The 27,273-nt window shown below is 39.8% G+C and overlaps 4 protein-coding genes across 4 annotated transcripts in view; 3 read left to right on the top strand and 1 right to left on the bottom strand.

Annotated features, from left to right (window-relative positions):
- Positions 1-11,084: 11,084 nt before the first annotated feature.
- On the top strand, positions 11,085-11,549 carry LOC140245917 (uncharacterized). The gene has a single exon (XM_072325392.1). The coding sequence runs from the start codon at positions 11,085-11,087 to the stop codon at positions 11,547-11,549; it is 465 nt and encodes a 154-aa protein (XP_072181493.1).
- Positions 11,550-14,282: 2,733 nt separating this feature from the next.
- LOC140245928 (uncharacterized) lies at positions 14,283-15,494 on the top strand. Its single transcript, XM_072325399.1, has 2 exons — positions 14,283-14,360; positions 14,982-15,494. The coding sequence occupies exons 1-2, from the start codon at positions 14,283-14,285 to the stop codon at positions 15,492-15,494; spliced, it is 591 nt and encodes a 196-aa protein (XP_072181500.1).
- Positions 15,495-16,145: 651 nt separating this feature from the next.
- LOC140246096 (cysteine-rich DPF motif domain-containing protein 1-like) lies at positions 16,146-21,805 on the bottom strand. Its single transcript, XM_072325545.1, has 5 exons — positions 21,679-21,805; positions 20,577-20,685; positions 19,816-19,899; positions 19,155-19,211; positions 16,146-17,919 (listed from the first exon to the last, which is right to left on the bottom strand). The coding sequence occupies exons 1-4, from the start codon at positions 21,786-21,788 to the stop codon at positions 19,185-19,187; spliced, it is 330 nt and encodes a 109-aa protein (XP_072181646.1). The 5' UTR covers positions 21,789-21,805; the 3' UTR covers positions 16,146-17,919; positions 19,155-19,184.
- A 2,567-nt stretch (positions 21,806-24,372) lies between these two features.
- The window catches only part of LOC140245941 (Fanconi anemia group D2 protein-like), a 46,909-nt gene continuing 44,008 nt past the window's right edge, over positions 24,373-27,273 (top strand). Inside the window, exons 1-2 of the mRNA XM_072325407.1 lie at positions 24,373-24,451; positions 26,912-27,046. Of these exons, the coding sequence (XP_072181508.1) occupies positions 24,373-24,451; positions 26,912-27,046 (214 nt within the window). The remainder of the gene's footprint in view (positions 24,452-26,911; positions 27,047-27,273) is intronic.

The raw sequence follows: 27,273 nt of genomic DNA on the forward strand, positions 1-27,273 counted from the left end.
GGGTGTGAAAAGGGGGATATCCCCCCCCCCCCACTGTAGGGAGCTTTTGTAAAACAGGGTACAAAAGTCGCGTTTATAGACCATTTAAAAGCAAATTTCTAAGGAATTAAACATAGTGAAAAATAATCAGTGCGAAGGACTATGATTATTACATACGGGAGTACGTAATAATGTGATTGTGTGAGATCCTTGGCGAGGGAGCGAAGCGACCAAGCGGGGAGAGGGTGTGGGAGGGGGGATACCCCCTCCCACGGTAGGGACTTTTTGTAAAAACAGAGTATAAAAGTCGCGTTTATAGAACATTTCATAGTAAATTTCTAGGGAATTAACATATTGAAAAAAATCAGTTGGAAGGACTATGATCTTAACATACGGGGGTATAATTATTATGTGATGGTGTGAGATCCTGAGGAATTAAACATAAGTAAAAGAAATCACTGCGAAGGACTATGATAATAACTTATGAAAACTTTTCATTTTACAATAAGTATGGGCAGAACGAGCGAGCCACTTTTACTTTGCAATTTATCTGAAATGTACTCATTAAAATCTTAAACGTGATCGCATCGTTCGAACAATAAAAAAATATTCTTATGCTGCTAGAAAGCAAAGAAGAAAATGAAATGTGTAAGGTTTACTAAAGGTATGTTTCAGCGGGCACACTCGAGAACACGAGGCTACGATCTATACACTAAATTTACTCATAAGTTACTATTAGTGTATAGATACAATAATGTATGTTGTTAGTGTATTATAATTTTCGCCCCGTTAGGGGCGAAAATTTTTGCATTTTCAGTTATGAAATTACAACATTTAGACGACAAATATGCCTTTATTGTTCATTTTAGTCTTTAAATCAGTGATTAATTATCTGTTACAGGGGGCACTTGGGGGGGGGGGGGGCAAAAACTCGTTTTGCCCCCCCCCCCCAACATTTTGTTTGGGGGGGGGGGGGTGGGGGCAAGTGCTACCCCTGCTCCCCCCCCCCCCCCCCCGCTTCCGGCGCCCTTGGTTATGATTTGATTGTAAATAATAGAGTGAATAGGACCGGCGGCGGGGTTGCGATTTATTTATCTAATGAATTTGAGTTTGATACTTGTGATGATTTAAATATAATGAATGATATAATAGAGTCTTTGTTTGTTGAAATTTCCATCCCTCAAAGTAAAAATACTATAGTTGGTGTTGTTTATAGACCCCCAAACTCCTGTTCTAAAGATTTTTTTTAGATAGTATCACAAATTTATTAAAAAGCCCTCGTTTTGTTAATAAATGCATTTATATAATGGATGACTTTAATATTGATTTGATTAAGAGTGATGATAATACGTCACAAGAATTTCTTGAATTATTTTTGTCATCCTCTTTTTTGCCATTAATTTCCAAACCTACACGTGTTACAAATCATTCTGCCACCCTCCTTGATAATATTTTTACTAATTCTTTACAAGTTTTGAATTCTTCTATAATTTTATCCGATATGACCGATCACTTTCCAATTATAACATGCTGTGATCTTAAACATTCGGTTAATAAGTATTATTTTCCTTCATTTAGACGTAGAGCCACACCAGAAAATTTAGCTAGTCTTGACTCTTGTTTAGATAGGGTTGATTGATCAAGTGTTTGTGATACTGATGATGTTAATGTATCATTTGATAATTTTATGGAGATAATCAATAAGCATTTAGATGATTATATTCCTAAATTAAAAGATAAGTCAGTAACTATAAAACAACACCTAAACTTCCATGGATTTCGAAATCTCTCCTCCGTTCAATTAACAGGAAAAATAGGTTGTATTATAGATTCAAAATGAAAAAAACTGAGGAGTCAAAAAATAAATATACATCATATAAGAATATTTTGATTAAGGTCATACGATCTGAAAAGCGGAAATATTATGCCATTCAGATAGAAAAATATAAACATGACGTGAAGAATACATGGAAGATATTAAAGCAGGCCATGAATATATCAAAAAAGAAATTGAATATTACAAAAATAAGATTTGATAATAAAATTGTTGAAGATCCTGGTGATATAGCAAATATTTTTAATTCTTATTTTTCAATGATTGGAGAGAATCTGGCAAAAGAAGTACCGCAGTCCGATACGCATTTTGCAAAATTTTTAGGTCAATCCAATCCCAGTTCTATTTTCTTAGCTCCAACTACGAAATATGAAATAATAGACATTGTTACTGCAATGAATGATAAACGAAGTGCCGGTTATGATGATATAAGTAATTTTATCATAAAGGGAATTATATTTTCTATTGCTGATCCACTTTCTCATATTTTTAATAAATCCATAATACATGGTGTTTTTCCTGATTGTATGAAAATTGCTAAGGTGTGTCCTTTATTCAAAAAAGGAGACAGTTTTGATATAAGTAATTATAGACCTATTTCTCTACTTTCATCCCTATCTAAGGTTTTGGAAAAATTGATATTTACAAGAACCATTAAATTTCTTAATTATTATAATGTTTTTACGAATTCTCAATTTGGGTTTCGTCAAAAACATAGCACCATTCATGCTCTTTTGAAGTTTATTGATAACGCCGCACATACTATAGATGACCATTCCCATCTTGTTGGTATCTTCCTGGACTTCTATAAGGCCTTCGATACAATTAATCACGAAATTTTACTTCATAAATTGTCTCATTATGGTATACGAGGGAAGGCCTTGGAGTGGTTCAGGAGTTACCTGCAAAACCGAAAACAATATGTATCTTTGAACGAGCACAGCTCTAGTCTTGAAGTTATTAAATGTGGCGTCCCTCAGGGTAGTATATTAGGACCTTTACTTTTCATCATTTACATAAATGATTTTTGTAGATCATCTGATATACTTTCTTTTATACTTTTTGCCGATGATTCAAATATTTTCTTCCCCCACCAAAATCCAATCACTCTTGTCGATACTGTTAATTCTGAATTAAAAACAGTGACTCAATGGATAAGAGCCAATAAATTATCACTGAACTTCAGAAAACTAACTACAGCTGTATATGTTATTCAGTAAGTCTATAGAAGTTTTACGCACAGATATCATCTTTGATGACGTTCACTTAGAGCGTGTATCTCATACAAAGTTTCTCGGTATTACAGTGGACGATAAACTTTCGTGGAAGCCTCATATTATTAATATTAGTAAAATAATTTCGCGTAACATTGGTATTATTAATAGACTTAAATCTCATATCCCGTTGTCTTCTTTGCTGACGTTGTATTTTTCATTAATATTACCTTATTTGAATTATGGAATCTTAGCATGGGGTAGTGCCCATCAAACTTTATTAGATAGATTATTGTTATTACAAAAAAAGGCACTTCGTATTATTTGTGGCGTTTCTCCATGTTCCCATGCAGATCCATTATTTGTTAGATATAAGATTTTAAAAATCAAAGATTTGTTTTTCTTTCAGCTGGGTCAGTTTATGTTTAATTATAACACAAATGCACTTCCCAGCATTTTTGATTCAATGTTTCCACGAAATCAATCTTTTCATAATTATCCCACCAGGCGATCAAATGAGTTTCATTTACCCCTTCTGAGAACGTTATTGGCTCAAAATACATTTATATACACTGGCCCTAGATTTTGGAATTCTTTAAGTTGTGATATAAAAAATTCTTTATCTTTGAATTCGTTTAAGCGTAAGTTATTTTTTTTTTGTTGAACTCATATTAAGATATATACGATTCATTACTTAGTTGGTCTTTACAGCCTAAGGGTTCATCGTCAATCATTGATCTCATCATTGTGTATTTTTCACATTATCTTATTTGTATAAACTTTGCTCGGCTGATCGAGCTGAAACACCTCAATTCCCTCTTCTGATCCCGATGTTCAGCGTGTTGGCTTTTCCTTTCATTTCCTTTCACACCTGGTTTTCTTTCTCTCCTTTCTTTCCATTATTCTTTTGTGTTTTATTACTGTCATGGTATACCCTACTGTAAAGTCATGTAATGTCGTTGTGTTTCTACTGTCTTGTTCTCTCCTGTCTTTGTAAAAAAAAAAAAATAAAAAAAAATAATGTATTCACAAGAATCCTTTGAGTGGTTAACAATTTACAAGCATGCTTTTCAGTGAACCTCTCAGTTCTTTCTTTTTTTCCCCTCCAAACATAACTTTGTATTTTGCCGGTATGCAGGTATAATTTCGTAATTGTTAACCATTATCTACCATGTAAAGTCGAATACATGCCTATGTTATATCTTCTGATTCATTTCGTGTTATGTTTGACGAAAAAGAAAGAAGGAATGAAATAAATGAAATGAAATGACGAATTTATACTTGTAAAAGACTGTGAATGGGGCTTACATAATCTTTTCTGAGATTGTAAAAACACTGACGACACGTTTAATACAGATCACTGAATAGAGGCTGAAAGGATATCGTACAGCCACCGTCCATTTTGTCACGTGTGCGACTTATAAAAGTTCATTTTTGACAAACTTGTTGCATATAATAATAGCAAACAAAAATATTGTTCAAAGAATAAATGCTCTGAACAAGGAGTGGTGACGTCGACATAATTACGTTCATTTATAATCACAAGCAGCATCGTCATTCCATTCCGCGCCATGCATCACTTCTCATGCCATAAACGATATGCTCTCTCTCTCACACACACGCACACGCACACACACACACACACACACACACACACATGCACACTATGAATTCATAAGTTGATGACTGATATATCTGAATCCATATACCTGATGTAAGGCAATCAGTAATTCCTGTAGGGGGCGCTTGTCATGTCTGTACTCAGCTGTCCAGGAAGGAGAGGGTTGTATTGATGTGCTGATGGTGGTTCTGGTTCCTGGTTTAAAAATATTCATAATGCCGAGGTCTTTCTTCGTTGTCCTTTCAGGTGATACAGTGGAATTAGCTGTAGTATTACTCATCGATGACTTCCCTGATGTGTAGTTACTAGGGGTGACGAGAAAAGTGAAAGGGTCCATGGTGTCCTCCTTCTCCTCCTGCAGTAGAGTTATAGAAGATACCGGAGTGGAGAGATGAGCTGACTCGACAATCTTGACGTGTTGTTTTGTGGCTTGATACCCATCATGTGCATCCAATTTGCCTCTTTGAGTCAGAGGTGACTTGGTGCGAATCTTACCTCTGCCACCCATTCTTTGGGATTCGACATTAGCTGATGATGTGTGTCCAACCAATTCATATTCATCGTAAGAAACGCTGGCATTGCCATGTTTGGTTTGATAAGTTTTGCTAACATTTGTATCTTCCAAATTGTTGGAGGAATCGTTGCCAAGAGCTGTTGCAGGATGTTGGCCATTAATGACTTCGGCAATGTGCACTTCATCTGTTTTCACTGCACAGGTCCCATTCTTGCTTGTAGAAATAACAACCCTGTCGATATTGGTTGTGACTAAAGCTTTGCTATCGTTAGACCAATATAAACTAGTCTGTCCTGAAGGAAAATCGCCTGACATTTGCTTCAATGCGTACATTTCTGATAGCAGTAGATTAACAACAGGTAATGCTATGAGGATAATTCTTCGTGACAGCGCCATGCTATACAAGACGCATAACTTGAGGGTTCTTTGTGTCTCAGATTTGCTTTGTAGACTAATGAAATCCGGGGAGTAATGGTGTCCATTTATACAGATGATTACCAAGCAGGGCATGAAGATGACCGAATACGCTTGTTTGTCTTCTTTTCATGAAACTTTCACGAGAGGTAGAAATTCTGGCAGGTTGTCATTTCTTCTTTGAGACGCACTCAAGGTAAGTGATACTGTTAATATTTAGCCCAGATTACACGCTTCACCTTTTCTCAAAGCCTGGGTTGATGATGATGGCTCACAACATGTATCTGTTAAAAAAGAAAACATCAAAAACAAAACAAACATTCAACGTCGCAGACTCTTCCAAGAGAGTTAGTAAGTGTATGTCTGGCGAAAATGTGAATCTTGAGTGCAGCTCTGAAGTGTTCCAGATTGTCATTTTCACGGAGAAAAGAATGGAGGGAGTTCCTTAGGCGTGGAGCGAGAGAGGAAAATGCCCGGTCTCTTGAGATGTGTAATGGGCATCTGAAAAGTACGGTCAGATGAACGAAGAGCCGGACGAAGAGCCGGTCATATGAAATGGTACGGAACGGCTTCATTAATCGCACATATGATTACTTTACCTCTCAAAATAGATAAATTGGGACAAAATTTCGTATGAGCAATTGAATGATCGCAATGCGAAATCACGCTGTTTAAGTCTGGAAAGCACGGCTCTACGCAATGCCATGGCATGCAAGTAAGAAGAACTTTTGTACGTTTTATATTTCGTATTTGCATTTCTCGTTGCTGCAGTGTAGCAAAAAGTAAGTGTTATCTTGACTAAGTTTGGCATACCTAAACTGTTGCCATTTACAGTAAAATGTCACTCCATCTCCATACTGACTTTGGAAAGAGAATAACCTGAAGTAACTTGCATAACATTCTTAGTTTCAATAGAATCCGATAATCACAATATAGATTACGTTCTCGCAAGTGCTGTGATATTGGTCAAAATCACACGAATTAGGGATTCAAGTGAGATGATGACCACTTCCTATAAGATTTATACTAAATATTGTTGCTCTAAAGGAAAAGTCAAATTTTGGTGACACTTCTAAAGTTCCGTTTGTTTAACTAGAGAATTGTCCAAATGAATGCGTCCCTATAGTAGAGCCGTAAACCATTCTTGCATAGATACCTCAGTCAAGTGCTTAGAAGTCACACGTCGAGTGGTAAACATGCGCCAAACATTCGTAAGAATGTCTTATGTTCCAAAATTGGTTGAGAAATGAACTTCGCTGTTTTCGCCGGACAATAACGCAAGACATTCTCCAACTGTAGGGATCGAGGTTTCAGGAAGACTTTGCCAACATCGCGCACTTTTAAATTGGTCTTGCGCATAATGACAAAGCTTACACTTTCAAGAACAAAGTTACGACCAGGGATTCTGAAAAAAAGATTTCCACAATTTATTTTTCTTTGACCCGCGAACAGCTGACGACGTTTCCGAACATCCACGTCGGTTTGGCGATCTTTTTTCAGACTGCCATAACTTTTCGGCATTAGCATCCTTCGGAATTCATGCGCGTGCCTTGTGAGTTGTTGTTTTAAATAACTGACACATATCTGGCAATTGAGGGCGCTACCACAGACTGAGTCTTTGAAGACATCCAGCCCTTAGTCTCAATCATGACCAAAGGCTGAGTGAGCAATGTTGTGACTAAAGATATTATGTTTATATCAATTTGTGTTCTGTTTAAATGTAACCTTTGAACGGCACACATAATTTCCTGCCTTATGAAGATTTAGTTGTGGGAATTTAGCATATGGATAAAAATGGCAGTTTTTTTTATGCATTACGACCAAGTTGAACTGCACTATTTTGGTTTTGGATGACTGCATTCATTCCTGTAACAATTCCGTTATAAATAATCAGAGAACAAACTGGAGGCTGCGTCTGACCGTTGCAGCTAAAGAACATACAAACATACTTGTACATGTATATTAATTTATCAATGGTTTCTTCTCTTTACAGTCGACTTTGGTTAAAATGAAATCCTCGGAACCGGCAGTTTCGTTTCGTTATGTTGAAAATTTCGTTGTAGCAGCATAAATTCAGAACGACCTATATGAAGGCACAGAAAGAATGTAATAATTCTTGATCCTGGATATTTACTGTGTTTTGACGAAATTTCATGCAGTTTTGGGTGTAGGAAAAATGACAGGGTAAAGATTGTCGACTACTGTTTTGTTTTGTTTGTTTGTTTTTTGGAGGTATGGCAAATCAGCTTGCTTAAAATTATTTCCATCGTTATATTCCATACTGACATTGTCGGAGATTTTATGGGTACATTACTTATAGTTCTCAACACATCACTGTATAGATACTGGTAGAGGGTGGGTTAAAATTGCAATATCGGTAATATAATGTACAAATGTATAAGCATTAACTAGTTTATGAAGAGAAACTGTGCTCAAGAGAACCAGGTATGTAGTTGTGATGCATCATAAAATGAGCAGGTGGCGCAGGAAATTTCATGCGTCCAGGACCTGGGTTGGAAATGTACTGTAGAGGCAGCAATGATTATAATACTGTTTATTACATTGTATGTGTCTGTATGTTGTGTTCGTTACATCATAATTGTAAAAGATGCCTGTGAAAAACATTACATGTACCTCTTGAACAAACTTTATTACATTGTGAAATCTGATCGCGACAGTGCAGATTTGGATACCGATGTAATCATTTAATAGAATAATCACCAAGGAAAAGCAATACAAATATAGGTAAATTACATCATTTTTCGAAAAGTGGCGTTATCCTGGATGGTAGTTTGAACCCAAATATGAGAGAGAGAGAGAGAGAGAGAGAGGGATGAAAGACTTCATGCAGCTGAGATAAATGATATATATCTAATACATATACACTCTGAAAATACAGTGGACTCATGTTTTAACAAACACGTTATAACAAATTCCGGTTACAATGAAGTAAAAGTTCAGACCGCAACATTATCCATTCACTCTATGTATTTTTATTGTGTATTTATTTTGTTATAACGAAATTTCAATATAACGAAAGAAAATTGCTAGTCCCGAGGACTTTGTTATAATGAGAGTCCACCTTATAATGAAATCTGAGCTTCTCGTGGCTGTAAAACTTTTTGAAATTTGAATTTTGATGATTATGTATAGTTTTCCGTGATCTTGTGGATAAACTACATAATTCTTGCTCATGCCCCAGTATCTTTCTCTGTACAAAATGCTAATCAAATGCCTTAACATTGCTTTGAAACAAAGGCTTCACTCAAACTGACTGTACATTTTACATCCTTAATAAAGAAAAATATATACACTTAAAATCTGATAAGACAATATAAGGGAGTTCATGGTCAGCGCATGTCTCATTTGACCCCTACACCACAGACTTTCAAATATCATGGAAAGGACCTGTGACAGAGCATTTTTTGTTGAAGCATGCCACCTTTGTAATCAATGTCAATGAAATGCGTGTGCAGCTTTTGTTAAACATTATTGATGAATCACTTTCACCTGTGCGTTCTAACAAGGTGAAACACACAACTTAACATTCCAAATCCTCATTCGCCTGAGGATTCTTTTCGTTTGAAAGTCAATGGCAAATACACAAACATTCTCATTTGACCTTTATTTTGCACATGCGCAAATCGCAACCGTGAACTCCCTTATTGTGTTTGATTGTGAAGGAGATACACATGCACATGATGATTATACTGTTTAACATAATACCGTATTACATCTACTAACTGATTGAACTTGCAAAATGGAAGGACTTTAATCAAGTATTCACCTACATAGAAAAGTTTGCAACTTGTCTCAAACATAAGTTAAACTGAAAGATTTTGCTGACACCCATTAGTCCTGACACGGACAGAGGTGAATGTTGTGGCATGAATCAAATGGGTCTGCAATTGAAAGACTAAGACTATGATTCTCTGTAAATTATCCAGTTGATGCAGAGAAGACCCAATTGGTCCAAGACTCATACTTTCCCCTGGTAATGGTCCCCCCAAAGTGAGACAGGCCTACAGTTGGTTGAGCCTATCCTAGCAAGGCCAAATCCACAGAGCAATAGTTTGCTCATTGCATAACACCTTGGGCAAGCATGCAAATTAGCCCAAGGCTGGTGGGAGATGCCAACTCCTCACCATAGCCAAATCACTAAGACAAAGGAAAGTCCAACGGCTAACATCATCTTTCATGTTTGGAACCTTTATACCAAGAATTTGTGGAAACCAAACAATTGCGAACCACTCCACTCCACACTCCACATGACACCCAACTAGCACGTTATATTCCACGTTTACATTCCGTATGATATTCAACCTTTACGTTCCCAAGTTATATGTCATTTACGCATGTTAATGTTCTGATCAATGCAATGAATTTGCAGATTCATTGAGCTCCTCCGTGGAATTTGTATAAGACGCTTATGACTATTTACGTTAAAGGACGATTAAACGGATTGGAACTGCACTTATTGTTGTGACTGTTTATTAAAGGAGTGCGTTTGGATCAACCTCCCTGTAGCTTGCTTACGTTTGAGAAGCTACATTAGTTCGCAATTCGGGACTCTAGTTTGCGATCTGTGCTCTCTAGTTTGCAATTTCTTGTTCAAAAGTTCACGTGTTGTAGTGTTTACTTCGTGAGAAAGTGAGAACTGAATTCGCGATATGACAACCAATGTGATGACGACCAAGGTGATGATAATGTCACGACCCTCAAACAGACGTGCTGTGCTTATGCCGGCAGCCTTATAAGAAGGTTCAAGGAACTGGAAAGCTGTATGTTAAGCATGGACAATTATGAGGCTGTTGTAAATAAGGCTGGCCAATTAGATAACTCCTTCAAGTCATATAAAGAATGCTTTGGGGAGTATCATGCACGGCTAAATGGCCAGGAAGCAGAATCTGCACTAGAGGAATTCCAATCCAGGCGGAAGAAGGAAGAGTTTGACATCAGGCTGGCGGGCTGGATGGCGAAGGCCAACGAGAGTGTGCAGAAGATGACGCAACTGGACAAAGGCGGGGACGACGATGACATGTCACTGCAGTCTTCCACGACCAGGAGCAGTAGGTCATCCCAGTGCTCAACGAGCACCACATCCAGTGCCAGACTGAGAGATGCTAAGATCAAGTCCGAAGTGGCAAAACTTAAGCTCAAACAAATGAAAAGGATACAAGAACTCAAGATTGCTCAAATAACACTTGAGCAGGAACTTGCTGCTGTAGAGGTGGCAAATGAAATGCAACAGACGTAAGTGGAGGCTCCATTTCTACAAGAAGAAATTGAGGGTAATTGTGCCAGTGAGGCGAGTGCCTCCAGAGTACATAGTGTACGTAACATAGATGTATTCAAAAGAAGAAAGTAAATCCTAATGCCAGTGTTTGGAATGCAAATTATCAGTCAAATGCCCAGGTAAATGTTGATATAAGCCCTACCCCTGTAAACCGTAACGTGAATAACTCTACATTGCCTGATATTATCTCAGCTGTTGATCTGGCCATCAACATGCCCAAGTCTGAACTGACCCAATTTGATGGCAATCCATTAGAATATTGTAGTTTTGTTAACAAGTTCGATGCTATGATTGAATGTAAACCAGGCAATGATAAAGTAAAACTGATGTACCTAATACAGTTCTGTGCAGGAAAGGCCAGAGATAGCATTGAGAACTGCACATTTCTAGGTCTAGAGGGGTACAAAAAGGCCAGGGAAATCCTTCATGACCAGTTTGGGCAGCCCTTCCTGGTGACCACTGCCCACGTGATGAAGGTGCTGAGTCGTCAGCAAATAAGACCCAACAATGGAGCTGCTCTGTGGGACCTCACCAGGGCCATGCGGCGATGTGAGATGGTCTTGTCGCGTATGGGATTCCGGGCTGATACGGACAGCTCAGATAACCTGCTGCGGATCCAACAGCTCCTTCCCAGGCATATATGCAGGTGGAGTGGGCAAAACGAGCACACACCATGATGAAACAGAGGGTGTCACCGACCTTCTTGATGATGGCTGATTATATTGAAGAGTGTGCCCAGCTCTCCTCTAACATGTCCAGTCAGAATATAGGCATCGGCAAGATGACTACCCCCACGGATGGCATGAAGCTCACGAGTAGTGTCAAATGAACAACACTAACCATGCAAGGGCAATCACCAAAACAGGCATCGCAGTGGAGGTGCATATGCTGCTCTCAGTCACACAGCTTGACATCATGCCAGCGATTCAAGCAAATGTCCCGCCACATCCTCCTTCAATTCCACGTTTCAAAGAGCAGTCATGAAGGGCCACAAGGGCAGAAATCGAGCACAATGACGAATCATGGTGCCAAATCATCAGAATAGCATGTGATTATTGGGGCCGGTGAACAACCAAAGCAAGCTGGAGAATCCAAGGGTAACAACTACTCAAACAGCAGCAAGTCCACACAGCAGAAGGTGTGCTTACGGGTCATACCGGTCAGAATCCATGCCGGTGCCAAGATGGTGGAGACATGGGGGCTGCTTGATGAAAGGAGCAACGTGTCCCTATGCGATGCAAGCCTGGTTGATGAGCTTGGACTCAAGGGGAAAAGGAGAAAGTTTGAGTTAATGACGGTCAACGAGGCTCACATCCAGAAGGATGGCCTCGAAGTGGGTTTCACCATCCAAAGTCTCACTGGCAAAGAGGAAATTGATCTACCATGTGTCTGGACAGTGGATACGTTGCCCATCTCGGACAGCCTTATCCCAAACAAAGAAAGCATCGAGAGATGGGATCATCTGAAGGGAATAACCTTCCCTTCCAAAGAGAGATCACGCTCCTAATCAGTGGGGACACCCCAGAAGCATTCTGGGTGATGGAGCAAAGAAGGGGAAAGAGGAAGGAACCCTACGCCATATGGCGTCCTCTAGGCTGGACGCTGATGGGACCAACATCAACAGGGGAAAGATCTTCAGTGAGCGTCATTTTCACCTTTCTAGAGGATTCTCTCCAGAATCAACTCAAGCAGTTCTGGGAGTCGGATTATGGAGGGTACTTGGAGGACGAGAAAATAGCTGACTCTGTTGAAGACCGACACGCACTGCAGATAATGAAGGAAAGTGCTACCTTTGTTGACGGTCATTATGAGGTTGGTCTGCCATGGCGCCACTATCCCCCAAGTTTGCTGAACTGACATCTGGCAAAAGCAAGACTCTGATACCTGAAGAAAAAACTTGAAAGGGACGACATGCTCCACTTGAAGTACACAGCAACCATCGAAGACTATGTTACAAAGGGGTACACAGAAAAGCTGTCAACTCAGATACAAGAAGATCAGCAGTCAGAGAAGAATGCTGAGGAACCTACATCGGGTATATAGTACCTCCCACATCATGCTGTCATTCATCCACAGAAGCCTGAAAAGATCAGGTTTGTCTTTGACTGTGGGGCGAAATGCCAGGGTACTTCTCTCAATGACGAACTCTTGCAAGGACCGGACCTCACAAACAACCTGGTGGGAGTACTGCTGCGATTCAGACAAGAACTGATTGCAGTGGTGAGTGACGTGGAAGCCATGTTTCACCAAGTGAAGGTCCCCAAACGAGACTGCGATGCGTTATGGTTCCTCTGGTGGAAAAATGGGGATCTTGCATCAGAACCACAGGAGAACAGGATGAAAGTGCACCTGTTTGGTGCAACGTCCTCTCCAAGCTGTGCTGGATTTGCACTTCGAAAGATAGCTAAAGACCACCAGAGTGAGTACAACCAGACCTGTAGTCGACACAGTACAGAAGAACTTCTACGTCGACAATTGTTTAAAGTCAGTGAAGGACGAAGAGGCAGCAATGAAACTGGTGGAAGACCTGAAGCAGCTGCTACAAGAGGGTGGTTTCCGGCTCACCAAGTGGCTGAGCAATGACCATGATGTTTTCGCTGCGAAATCTCACAGGGCAGCATCGGTGACAAGTCTTGAACTTGATGAGTTGCCTGAATGTTGAAATGGATGCTTTCGGATTCAAGGTCTGTGCGAAGGAGAAGCCTGCAACAAGACGTGGCATCCTTTCCATTACGAGCTCCCTCTACGACCCGCTAAGATTTGTAGCACGTCCTTTGTCTTCACGGCTTAAGTGCTGATTCAACAACTATGTAGAAGAGGCCTATCATGGGATGAGCCAATCTCTGAAGAGGAACAAAGGGAATGGACAAACTGGATGCAATCGAGGTCAGGAACACAACATACTGGACTGACTTGACGTTGGTGTTACAGTACATCCAGAATGAGAGCAGACGATTTAAGACCTTCGTGGCAAATTGAATCGCTAAAATCCACAATGCGTCCACATCATTACAATGGTGTTGCGTGGACACAGCATCTGACCCAGCTGATGATGGATCCCCTGGCATGACAGCAATGGAGATGGTGAAAAATCCACGTTGGCTGAAGGGTCTGAACTTCCTGTGGCAAGATGAAGAAAACTGACCATCCCCTCCTGAAGTTCTGCAGGACATCCCATAAAATGATGTGGAGGTCAAAAGAATAGGACCAACGTGAATGCAGTGATGTCACCTGACAGCGTATACGAGTTGTTGATGAGATACTCCTCGTGGGACATGTCCAAGAGAGGTGTAGCTTGGATTCTATAGTTCAAGGAGTTCCTACAAAAGAAGGCAAATAGAGAACCAAAAACAGCAAGAGGAAACTTGAAGCTGAGAGACCTACGTGCTGCAGAGAAAGCGATTATCCAGATGGTGCAATGCGAGGAGTTTCCCTCTGAGCTCACAGGAAAGTCCTGGAACAAGACACTGGAGAAGCTAAATCCACAAGTAATGGATGGAGTTCTTTGAGTTGGTGGTCGCATCAGCACAGACCCCACCAACTTTAACTCCAGGCATCCCATTATCCTAACACACAGTCATCATGTCATGTGACTGATAATCGAACACCATCACCGTCTGTTAGGTCACTCTGGCACAGGAATAACGTGGTCATCGCTTCGAGAGCATTACTGGGTGGTAAAAAGGCGGAGCAGCAGTCCGACACATAATAGGAAAGTGTCTATCCTGCAAGAGACAGAACGCCAAACCGGCAACCCAACTGATGGTGGAGTTGCCTGATGAAAGACTAGAGTCACCCCTGACAAAGCACCATTCACCTATGCTGGGATAGACTACTTTGGACCACTCTACATCAAACAAGGGCACAGTCATGTGAAGCGTTACAGCTGCATCTTCACATGCCTGATGATGAAAGCGGTACATATCAAGCTGTCAAAGTCCCTTGACACAGATTCTTTCATTAACGCCCTTCGTCAATTCATGAGCAGGAGAGGGACTCCTGAACGGATCTACAGTGACAACAGAACCAACTTCTGAGGAGCGGAGGAGCTAAAACAGAACCTGCAATCTCTCAACAATGAAAAGGTTGAAAACTTCCTGTGTCCCAAGAGGACTGAATGGACGTTCAATCCACCAACAGCAAGCCACATGGGTGGCGTCTGGGAGAGAATGATCCGTTCCGTCAAACGGATCCTACAAAGTCTCCTAGGTGACCATGTGCTGTGTGAAGAAATACTCAGTACCACTCTAACAGAGATCGAGTGGATTCTCAATTCACGCCCACTAACCAAACTCCCCATGGATGCCACTGATGACAAACCACTCATCCCCAACCATCTGCTACTGATGAAGAGACACCAAAATACGACGCCAGGGACCTTCACAAAAGAGGACAAGTATGGCAGGAGACGCTGGCGCCAGACACAATACATTGCCTCTGTGTTCTGGAGAAGATGGCGCAAGGAATACCTCTCCCTCCTTCAAGAGTGGCAACGGTGGACTCGACCCCAGAGAAATCTCGCCAAGGATGATTTGGTCTTGGTTGTGGACGACAACCTTTCATGTGGACAGTGGTCCTTGGGGCAGGTTGTGGAGGTTTCCCAGGAAGGGATGGGAGAGTGAGACAGGTGGAGGTGAGAGTTGGCCACAAATACTTTAGGAGGCCTGTAGTAAAACTGTACCTGCTAGAAGAAGGATCCAAGAATTGATCGCTTACAGAATTGATCAAGTGTATTGAAGTGTATAATTGACACAGAGTCCTTGTGGTATGAATCATAGTACTTGAGATTGTTATATTTCTGCATGTTACAATGTTCACTGAATTTCATTTACGCTAGGGATGAGGTACGAATTAATGAACTAATGCAATCAGATTTAATATTTATGCCGCTAGCTAAATTTAGGAATGATCTAAATAGTTAGCTCATTGGGGTCGGTATGTTGCAGCATGAATCAAATGGGTCTGCAATTAAAAGACTAAAACTATGAGTCTCTGTAAATTATCCAGTTGACACAGAGAAGACCTAATTGGTCCAAGGCTCATACTTTCCCTTGGTAATAGTCCCCCCAAAGTGAGATAGGCCTACAGTTGGTCGAGCCTATCATAGCAAGGCCAAATCCACATAGCAATAGTTTGCTCATTGCATAACACCATGGGCAAGCATGCATATTAGCCCAAGGCTGGTGGGAGATGCCAACTCCTCACTATAGCCAAATCACTAAGACAAAGAAAAGTCCAACGGCTAACATCATTTTTCATGTTTGGAACCTTTATACCGAGAATTTGTGGAAACCCAGAGGTCAAACAACTGCGAACCACTCCACTCCACTCCATATGACACACAACTAGCACATTATATTCCATGTTTACACTTCATATGATATTCAATAATTACATTCCCAAGTTATATGTCATTTATGCACGTTAATGTTCTGATCAATGCAATAAATTTGCAGATTCATTAAGCTCTTCCGCGGAATTTGTATACAACGCTTATGACTATTTATGTTAAACGCTGATTAAACGGATTGGAACTGCACTTATTGTTGTGACTGTTTGTTTATTAAAGGAGTGTGTTCGAATCAACCCCCTTGTAGCTTGTTTACATTTGAGAAGCTGCAGTGAATACTCATTACAACTCAGCCAAAACTGAGGCAGCTACCACAATCTACATTTGAACAAAAAGTAATATCAAAATTGACATTCATTAGAAGCATTCATATCAATCCCATATTCACGTATGGTACATGTTTCTTACAGCTTTGGAAAAAGCCTGAAATGTACACAGGGTGTAGACATTTGTCTAATGACTTCACATGAAATCAGATGTATTGAAGCAAGAGTTGTATACAAATTATAGAATAACTGAGTGCACAGGTATAACTTTCTCTTGTGAAAGATCAACAATTATGCAACTTGCAATTACTGGGCAAGACTGCAATTTGAATATCTGAATATTGCAGATGCATACAATACATGTACATAACTTGCAAGGGGAAAATACATCAGTCCCATTTCGATATCAAATGAATGAAATGTAATCCAAAGTATGATGCTACGGTGACAGCTGGTGGTATTAAGATAATGACATGCATATATCATCAAGGGGAGGGTGGGTTTTATGGGTTTCTTGCATGTTATTTGGTGATTCCTGAAACTAACTGGACTTAAAAACCAAAATACTCCTTCAGACTGTTTTACTAAAGCTCTATGTCCATCTCTTGCACAGCTGACTGCAACAGAAAAGAATATTGTTGGATTACCTTACACTGTGATAAGAAACTTGGGCTTAGTATCAATAACCTTCACAAACTCTAGTGGTAAGGTTAACTACAAGTACTACATTCCTTTTGACATGGCAATAAACATGTTGAGCATCGTGTCCATAAAGAATAATATAATGGGGCTGCTGCTGCTTTGAGTTTTAGAAGTAACTTTATTTCTTGGTCTCCTTTTTGACAATTCAGTGCAATCCCATTATAATGAACATGGTTATAACACAATTCTGGTAACAACGAAGTAAAAATTCAGGCAGCAACACGATCAGCTCTATGTATTTCTATTGTTCGTTTGTTCGGTTATAATGAAATTTCAATGTAACAAAAGAAAACTGTAGGTCCCCAGGACTTTGTTATAATTGGAGTCCACTGTAAATAAAGTGTAAAGGCTATGCAAAGGACATTACCTTTGCAGTTAAGTTGAAAATTTTGAAGTTAGCTCACCATCAGATTAAAAGGGATATATCTCGTGGTGCAATCCATCAGACTACAAAAGGTTCAATCTGGTTAGTCTGCCATATTATATGCCATCTATCTAGGAGACCTTGATGGCGTAGAAGCATGACAATATTTCTTCCATACCAAACACTGTCAGTCCGTCCTGACAGCTATGATACAGACAGGCTGACCAACTTCTATTCCATGCTCATGTTGCGTCCACAGGCCTGGCGTCTTAGGGTCAGAACATCTTGTGGTTATCAGTCCATCTTTTTTAGAATCTCAGCCATCTCTGGGAGCAATAGCTGCCGAACAACTTCCCTCACAGAGTCTGTAGCACAGTAACAATGTAAGACATTGAGGAATTAGTGGCAGGATCTCAGAATTCCATGTCATCGAGCTTGTAAACATTACTGATTCATTGCCCTGTATCTGTGCTCTATTCCAAGTATGGATGTCTGAGGTTTTTTGTATCTTCTGATATTGATGTCTGATATTGATGTTGATATTGTATATTTCTTGTGTGTCTACCATGTCCATGTATAGTGAGGTGCCCGCACCTCATCAGGGGTCCTAATACCGTCACCCTGCTTAAAATTGTTACAAGCGCACTGAAAATAAAAAAAAAATTATGCCTGGGACTGCGTTCAGTACACTTGAAACTTGACAGGATTACCACAACCAAGCAAACTGTGGTGAAAACCGAACAGTTTTTCACGAAAATCTTAAATTGTGACCCACTACAACAAAAGGATCCGAAAGTCGGGGGAGGACAATTTTCTGAAAACGACAGGATATATTTCCCTTGCTCTTCCACTTTTATTTCAGATATAACACGACTCATGAAAAGACTCTGTTGCGGAGATATTGATGATTTTATCAGCACATATCGAGTGGTTTAGGAAATCAGGATTTCGAGAAAACCGCCTTCAAAGTGTTCCTTCCGACGCTACCATGATCAAGGGGAGGCAAGACAGTCTTCACCGCTTGACAATAGAAGGTATGCTCTTAGCAACCTCAACGATGTTCATTCAAGCTTAGCACCAGCGGTCTATGCATGACCAATCAGTAACCAGGATGCCACGCACTGACCAATAAGATCACTCCCTCGTTGCTAGGGGCGGAGTCTAGCTGCGGCGCTAAATCCAAATCTTCGGATACGTATCTGTTCCGTTGAACATGTTGAAAGTCGGAAAATCATGGCCCAGAAAAATGCTATTTTCTTGCCTTTCCTTTGACCATTTAGCTTCGAAATTTCGGCAGATGATAGACGATACATTAGACTACAAAATTATGCAAAAAACAGAAAACTGAGAGTTTTAACCGATTTTGATGATCTGACTTCAAACTTGATTTTCTCGGCTCAGCCATCAGAGACTTTAGGATCCTTTTGTTGCAACGGCTCACAATTTAGGAATATGTGTTATAAATATAAATATAATACAATATATAAATAACTCAAATTAAATGGCATACTACATATAGACTTACAGACATATAAAAGAACAGTTTTCATCTGTACACTAAGTACCAGGTACATGCATGAAAATGTGAGATGACTCTTACCAAGCAGAATGACATCACATGTGGAATCAGTCATCCCTTGTCTTTCTTGCAGAAATCCTAGTCAGGAAGCATACATGATAATAATGGATGACAATAACATTCACTGGAAGTAATATGTGATATATATATTACTTTCAATGAGTCAAAGATGCCAACAGATTCTGTAATGAAAACACAAAGAGAGCAACAACAATCACCTGCCTGTTATCTTGATTAAGCTGTCAAAATTATGACACCTACTGTCCATATGACTCTACCAATGGCATTCCATTTTAATTAATACTTCTTGAGTTCCATGACAGAGAAAAGTAATGATCAATGCTCTTGTGCAATCATCTCTTTTTATCTACTGTTTCCATGCCAAAAAATGAAAAAAAAAATGTTTTTTTAACAGACTGAGTAGAATTTGAGACAGGTAGTAATAAATCACTCATTCCCATGTTGATAGTGACACTACATGACATATCATTATGTATATCAATGACTACAAAAATCTGACATTTGCAAGTGTTAATAGGAAATTTTCTGAATCCAACAAATGCTTATCAACTATCTATCTATCATAGACTAATAATGTTATCATAATCCTTTAGTGACAACAGTAACCCTATGTGTCAAATACAAGTAATATCTTTACCCATGCGTACATGATTTCACCTACCTGACATATTTCCTTGGGAAACTCCTCAAGGTTTTTTGTCACACAGTCCACACAGAATCGCCTGGTGTAGAATACACTGCAGTCCTAAAAATTGTTGAAACAAATGAGAAGGCTATTTCAGGAATGACATTTTTTTTTTTTTTTTTTCAGGAATTACATTTTGAACTGATGTTCATTTCAGGAATAACATTTAAAAAAAATAAAATAAGGACAAAATATTGTATAGTAATAATTGAAATAATCATTGTAACTTAGTTATGTTTGTTTCATACTTCTGTAAACTCAAAGTGGAAATAAATATGAACACAAATAAATGCTGATCAAACAGTATATATATACTAATAGATGAATGCAGCTAAAATTCAAACGTGACGACATCTAATGAAGAAAATACTACATTGTGAGAGAGGAGAATCAGTATTAAGACCCAAAACTTCATAGGTCAAAGGAGCATACCATAGCAAAAGAGTGACTTACCAAGCTAAAGACCACATCTAAAAGCTAGCAAGCAGTAAATACTCTACAAATAAATTGTATCAGTCTAATATTCACTGTCCAGACACGAACGATTGTCACTGAAAATACATTCATATCGGTGGGTTACATTTTTACACAAATTACTTCACACTCCTAATTTTTCATTTCATTTCACAAGTAGTAGGTGCTGCAATGTTGATCAACAGATTTGATGTACAAGTAAGGCAATAATTCAGTGAGGAATATACCTTACTTATAAAGATGTCTAAACGAGCTCAACTGACCTTGCCTACACAGACTGTCCTGTTGCACACTGAGCAGCATCCTCCTACAGTCAAATGGCGATTCTCTGGTGTGAATGGATCCCTCATGACATAGGCCTCTTCAAGAAGTCTGGGTATGGAGAAACATTGGCAAGGATAGGATGTGAAGTAGTATCAGCAAGATACAGTGGCATTTCCTTACTACAGTTTACAAAGTTGGATATCACAAGATATTGATATGAGGAACTAATTTTGCAGGTTCTATTCCTTCCATATTCTTTTGTTTTTATCCCTTATATTACAACTATTCAGTACAATAAGGGAATTTCAGAGGTCCCAAGCAGGTTGCATAATATTTCCCTATATAAATGTTCATATTAAAGCTTCTACTAGTCTTTGCTACCCTGAGTTTTTTTTTTTGTTTTTGTTTTATGATGTGACTGCCAAGCTGTAGTGATGACCATGCATGTTCACAAGTAAGCAAATTTGCAGCAAAGAAGTCTCTAAATTGTATCAATCTAATATTCACTGTCCACTGTCGCAGGGTTCAAAATTGGCGATAGTCCGCTGGCCATTGGCCACCCGAAATCACGTCGAACTAGCTAAAAATCGAAAAATTCTGAAGTTACTAGTCCGTCTGGCTAGCCAAAATATTGCTTCAGTCTCAAAATTGATTCTAAGTAGTCCGCCTGGCTAGTTTAAAAAAAAGTTAAGTGCGAGTGCGACCCCTGTACAGACAAGAAAAAAGGAAAACAAACCTGCTGAAGTTCTAGACGTTCTGCTCTCTTACCACTGACATAAGCAAGGCATAACATTATTGACCATTAAAGCTGAAAGGTGGTAAGAGATCTTCCACCTCCCTGATTAAAGCCACCAGGCACCACTGCCACCACCGCGCCACGCGCCGCCGCGAGGGCGAGAGGGAGGCAGCCAGTCGGGGATCGGGGATTCCCCTTTCGTCTCACTGGTATTTTTTAGTACATAAATTATTAGGTAATCATGTAGAAATGCACACCATGCACACCTACCATTTCCTTCCTTAATTTGTAATTAGGTGACCTATGCCGGGTGCAGTGGTGGAGCAAAACATCATTTTCTGCATATCTCACTAATAGACACTTACACAATTGATTTGAGAAATCCTGGCTTCCTCCCATAGTAGTCATATGGACAGGTGAAACTGCATAAAGAGCACTCAAAGACGCCTCTTTTCTCCTCAGAATTCAGCTCCATTTTCGTTCGTGTTCGTGTTTTCACTCAGTGTGGTAAACTAATATCGTTCCACTAATAGTGTTCTTCAACGAGAGATTATGAAACCGGCGGTGTGAGGGGAAAATAATTAAACTTTCCAGTAGATGATTAATTAATTTACGCTTTTAAAGTGTGTATTTATCATAAGGTTAAAACACGATATTTTGGCATTTTCATAATTTAGTGGAAAATACATGTACGTCACGTCTATTTCAGGCTCGTCCAGCGGGAAATTTGCAATGCAGCGCGCGCGCGCTGGCTTCTCATTTGGGTGGTGGTCAAAGAGGAAGGTTGTAACCTCTTTGGTGGTGGGTGACCGTGTGCGCTGTGCGTGTGTTAAACGCCTGTAGTGCGGTGCATGCCCTCGTTTATCAACGGACCTCATCTCTCGACACAGTCAAAGAGGTACTATATGTAATAGAACCTCTTTGGACACAGTACAGCAAGACGCTCTTTGATACAAACGAACATCGATCTGTTGAATTACATGGCGTTTGAGACGTAGACGAGTACAAAATAAAATTGTGGGTTGATAGGATACATTAGTGCAAGTGTATCCTGCCCATCGATCATCATCATCCCGCGCCGCCTGGGCCCTGCCGCCACGCCTACTTAACTCCTGCCGGGCCGCGCGCTGCCGGGCCTCCTGCTTTGCTCCTACTTGATAGACGGTAAACTGTCCCGAAATTAACGTTAGAACTATAAATATATTACTGAGTATAGCTATATCTACCATGTACTAAATTTTTGTAATTATCATGATTATCCGGAACAGTTCAGTAGTGAAAGGATAAAGAATGAGCTGAGCAGGGAGGTGAGAGACGATCTCGGTTCACGTCACCTACCTGGTCACCTCGGCAGTCAAGACTACTGCTCTTTCTCTTATTGCATGCAGAGACGTATATAAAGCTGTTTGAAATTGTACTAGAATCTGCCTTGCACTGTGTGTGTATTAACCACAGCACAGCCACAGGTTAACTACACGCAGCCGCTGTCGCTGTGCTTTGCACAGCGGTCTGGTCAGGCTAAGCCACAGGTATGAAGGTGAAGTCTGTTCTTGGTAACTCATTTTTTACTTCTCCTTCTATGGTGCTTCTCATCAAAGCCTGTTCAGCAACTGGATGAGCATGATGAGGGGTTGTGGTGTGGTGTTTCTGGCAGTGGATGCAATTTGTGCTTTGTGTGCTCTTTGAGTGTACATGTATTAATATATATATGCGGTATGTGCTCATTGTGCAGTTGTGCAAGTAAAAAGATCTCTGCCTACATCTATTCTCAGATCCCCAAAACGATCACGAATTTTTGGGGGGTCTGAGATGGACGAAAAAGGAAAACAAAATCTCACTCGTGAGTGTACGCATAACGAGCGAAACATGCCATGGTTGGGCATATCAGTGACGTCTGTCTGATCTTCCGCTAATACTCCCTCGTCATGCTCATCTCATTAGCAATAGCATATTCACCACTGCAGATTCACACTTTTCAATGTCTATGCGCTTGTTTGGTGATTTGAAAGTTCTTTTGTTTTTTTTGGTGAAAGTTGTTCACTAGAGTAGAGATACCAATAACAACATAACATTTTTTTTTTTTCAAATTTGTGAGGACTGCCTCACATTAATTCACTAGCCCTCCTATAGGTTAGGCGCTAGATCTCTATTTGACCTTGCATTTTATTTATGCAACCCTAAAACTCACCTTTTGCAATAAAAGAAAATGTGCTTTAATAACCTAAGGGGCTTCTCAACCTTTGTCAACCTGTGGCTTACTTTGGCTCGAAGTTTTTCAAAGCCCAATTAGAATACAAATAGATACTGTAGACTCTAATTCAATTTTTTATTTTTTTTTCCTCTTTGTCTGACATCGCAGGCCATCTGAGAGAGGTTCATGGCCCATCAGTTGAGAAGTAGGGTTTTACTTTAGTAGATTGCTACAGCTGTCAGAACTGTAGAATATTTTGAACAGGATATTCTGTTGTCATGAATACGGCAACGAGCAAGAAACAGTGGACCTGTCTCATTTCATATAGACCTAGATCTACATGTTAAAACCAGTAATAATGGTATAGGCTCACAATGACATCAACGGGCTTGCTAAAACAATTGAAGGCCAAGTGAGAGGAAAAAGAGCAAGAAGAAGACCAAAGAAGAGATGGGAAGACAACATACAAGACTGGACAGGCCTAAGGTTGAAAGAGACACAAAGAGAATCAGAGGAGAGGGAGAGGTGGAGGAAACTGGCTGAGAAGTCTTGTGTGCTGCCCCAATGCCACAATGTTCTCCTTGACTTTGGGATAAGACACTATTAATTCAAGTAAATCTGAAAATATTTGAGACTGCCAGCAACAAGATTTTCAAGGTATATGTAATCCATGTAATTCCATAGAGTAGAATTGTGAGTGCTATTAATATTTGCTCCACTGCTGATCTTGCTTTCTCTATGGAATGCTGACACTCACGGCCTGTATGGTTTGTCTATGATTCTCCACTTATTTTGGCTGATGTGTTGTTCATATTTCATCATTTTGATATTTTCTTGTCTTTTACTAGCAGTTGGGTCAGTATTCATCATGCCAAAAGCAAAAGGGAAACGCCAGAGAGATTCTCTGCCTAACAACACTCCAGCAGCATCAAACTTAACAAATTCAGGTGAGTCATGATATTTCTGTCTCAAAATTTTGTGTATCAAAGCTCATTTTGAAGCTAGTGAAAACAATAACTTGTTACTCATACAGCTTAACTTTTGTTACAGCATCCACAAGGAATGTGATGAATGCATTATATTTGTTCTTCTTCTTAAGTGCCGTCTTCAGTCCAAAGGTTGGCGACTATGGACCTCCACTCTGTTCTGTTCATGGTCGCCTTACTACATGCAGCCGCACTCTTTCCTGTCCACTCCTTTATGTAATTGTTACACTACACACTGCACTTTCGTCCTCTGCATCTTCTGCCTTCTATAATCCCTTCCAGTACACTTTTTTTGGATGTTCTTATGTCTCTTAACATGGCCAAAATATTTGAGTTTTCTTGATTTAATGTCTTTCATCAAGGTTTTTGTGACATTCAGATGATCTAGAACATACTGATTTGTTTTCCTGTCTGACCATGATATACGGCCTACATGTAGGCATCTGAATATCCACATCTCGAATGCAGCCAGCCTTTTCATATCATCCAAGTACAATGTCCATGTTTCACAACAGTAAAGGAGAGTTGAATGCACATAACATTTTACTAATCTGAGCTTGGTTGCAGTAGATATCTTGCTTGATGTTAACACTTTATACTCATTTGGATATACTTAGTTTTAGCCATTCCAATTGTTCTCCTAATTTCTCCACCATTCTTCCCATCTTCATAAACATTTTGTCCTAAATATGTGAATTCACTGACTTGTTCCAGGAGAGTGTTGCTGATAGAGATGTTTACCCAAGTTTTGGTCTTTTTCACATTCATGTCCAAGCCAAATGCCTTACTTTGGCAGTATATGACATTGAATGATTGTTTGCAGGTCTTGTTCATTATCAGCTAGCTACACAGTATCATCCGCATATCTCAGATTATTTATCATTACTCCACTAATGTTAATGCCAGGTATGCCTTCAGTGCTTTTAAAAATGTATTCTGTGTATAGATTAAACAAACTAGGTGACATGATGCATCCCTGACGAACACCTCGTTTGATTTCTGCATAATTGGAAAATTCATTGTCAATCCTGACACATGCCCTTTGGTTCCAGTACAGGTTTGCAATCACTCTCAGATCCTTACTGTCCATCCCGGTATTGCGGAGACACTCGAAAACTTTCTGGTGCTGGACTCTATCAAATGCCTTAGCATAATCAGTGAAGCATACATAGAGGTCTTTTCCCTTTTCCAAGCACTTCTCCGTAATGATGCGCATAGTAAATATGGCATTGTGTGTCCCAGACCCCGACTTGAAGCCAAATTGGGTTTCTCCAGAGTTCTCACTGAGCACAAACTGATTCCTCTTCAGAATGATCTTGAGTAGGATCTTCATGATATGGCTCATGAGACTGATAGTTCTGAGGTCACCACATTCCATTGCCTTGGGTTTTTGGGGCAGTGTTATGAACACAGATTCCAGCAAGCCTGATGGAAGATATCCTGTTTCATACTGTTCAATAAGTGAGTCAACCGAGCAACACCATAATCATCCAAAGCTTTAAGCATTTCATCCTGGATCCCATCTAATCCTGCTGCCTTGTTGTTTCTCATCTCTTTCAAAGCATTTATAACCTCTGATTCTAGAATGGCTGGGCCTTCACATTCAGTTACCTCTGCTTTTGGCGGAGGATCATCAGCAAACAAGTCTCCAACATATTCCACCCATCTACCAAGAATCTTATCTTTATCAAAGATGATTATGCCATCCTTCCCTCAAATACAGCCACTCTTTGCTGAAAATTTCTTGATGCCACACAGATTCTTGGTTTCTTTGCTACTGTAGTGTAAAAGAACATAAAATTTGGTTTATTCATGGGTCAAAGTTTATACATCCTGTGTACAAACATCAAGCAACTACAAGCTTACCATCCAAAGGAAAATCAGTATATGTAATTCCTCTAGCTTTTGTTTATTGTGATATCACTATTTCTGCAAGAGTTTGTTTTGGTAGATTTGGAGGTTGAGTTAAGTAGGCTTATTTAACTTGAGGTATACAATGCCCTATGCTCTTAACTGTGTAGAATCACTGCCAAGCACATCTTTTCCTTTCCCCTCAGCCACCTACACGACAATGTATATCTCATAAAACCAGTAATGATTGGTTTTTTTTTGGGGGGGGGGGGAGGAGGGTAGTCAAGCACTGCCACTTATTTCCATGAAATGTTCATGAAATGTTCATTTTCCTTTTCATGCCATGAAATGTTCATTTTCATGAAATGAAAATAAGGGTGTTCCATGGTGTAGCTGAAGGGCTTGTCACCTTCCCACTTCATGATGCATTGAACATCATGTTTCATTTGCTTGTATGAATGTTGGTAAACATGTTGTAGAATGTATACAGTGAGGAAAATTTCATGTCACAATCTAGAAGCAGATCAATTGTACCTCATGTTGTACTCCTCTGAATTTCCTCCATTTTAGCCAAAAAGCGGAAAACAACTTCTGGTGCCGCAAAGCCTCAAACGGCAGTCCCTTTGGTTGATAAATCTACCTTTGGCCAAATGGTAAAGTCTGCTGGCTTTCACCTCATGGCTGGAGATCACCCAAACCAGCTGAGTGAGTCAGAGTGATGCACCCTGTTATAACATGGTTATAACGTGTTATATATCATATGCTATATGTTATATGCTACAAGTATATGTTATGTCTTATATATCAGATGGGTTAGCCAAATACCGGTTAGTGATTGGCTAAACACAGTCACGTGATGGAAGCGCATTGGTTATGTTCGCCCATGGGCAGAACATTTTTGTAATGTTCTCCCATGGGAAAACATTTTCACG

The sequence above is a fragment of the Diadema setosum genome, chromosome 2 (assembly GCF_964275005.1).
Source record: "Diadema setosum chromosome 2, eeDiaSeto1, whole genome shotgun sequence".
NCBI lineage: Eukaryota > Metazoa > Echinodermata > Echinoidea > Diadematoida > Diadematidae > Diadema > Diadema setosum.

Excerpts from the sequence above, each read along its gene's own strand:
- LOC140245917 (XM_072325392.1), top strand. The coding sequence starts at position 11,085 with ATGCCCAAGTCTGAACTGACCCAATTTGATGGCAATCCATTAGAATAT.
- LOC140245928 (XM_072325399.1), top strand. The coding sequence starts at position 14,283 with ATGGTGCAATGCGAGGAGTTTCCCTCTGAGCTCACAGGAAAGTCCTGG. Across the intron at positions 14,361-14,981 it reads TGGAGAAGCTAAATCCACAA|AGGACTGAATGGACGTTCAA; the intron begins GTAATGGATGGA and ends CTGTGTCCCAAG.
- LOC140246096 (XM_072325545.1), bottom strand. The coding sequence starts at position 21,788 with ATGGAGCTGAATTCTGAGGAGAAAAGAGGCGTCTTTGAGTGCTCTTTA. Across the intron at positions 20,686-21,678 it reads GGATTTCTCAAATCAATTGT|ACTTCTTGAAGAGGCCTATG; the intron begins GTAAGTGTCTAT and ends CTCCATACCCAG. Across the intron at positions 19,900-20,576 it reads GGACAGTCTGTGTAGGCAAG|GACTGCAGTGTATTCTACAC; the intron begins GTCAGTTGAGCT and ends AACAATTTTTAG.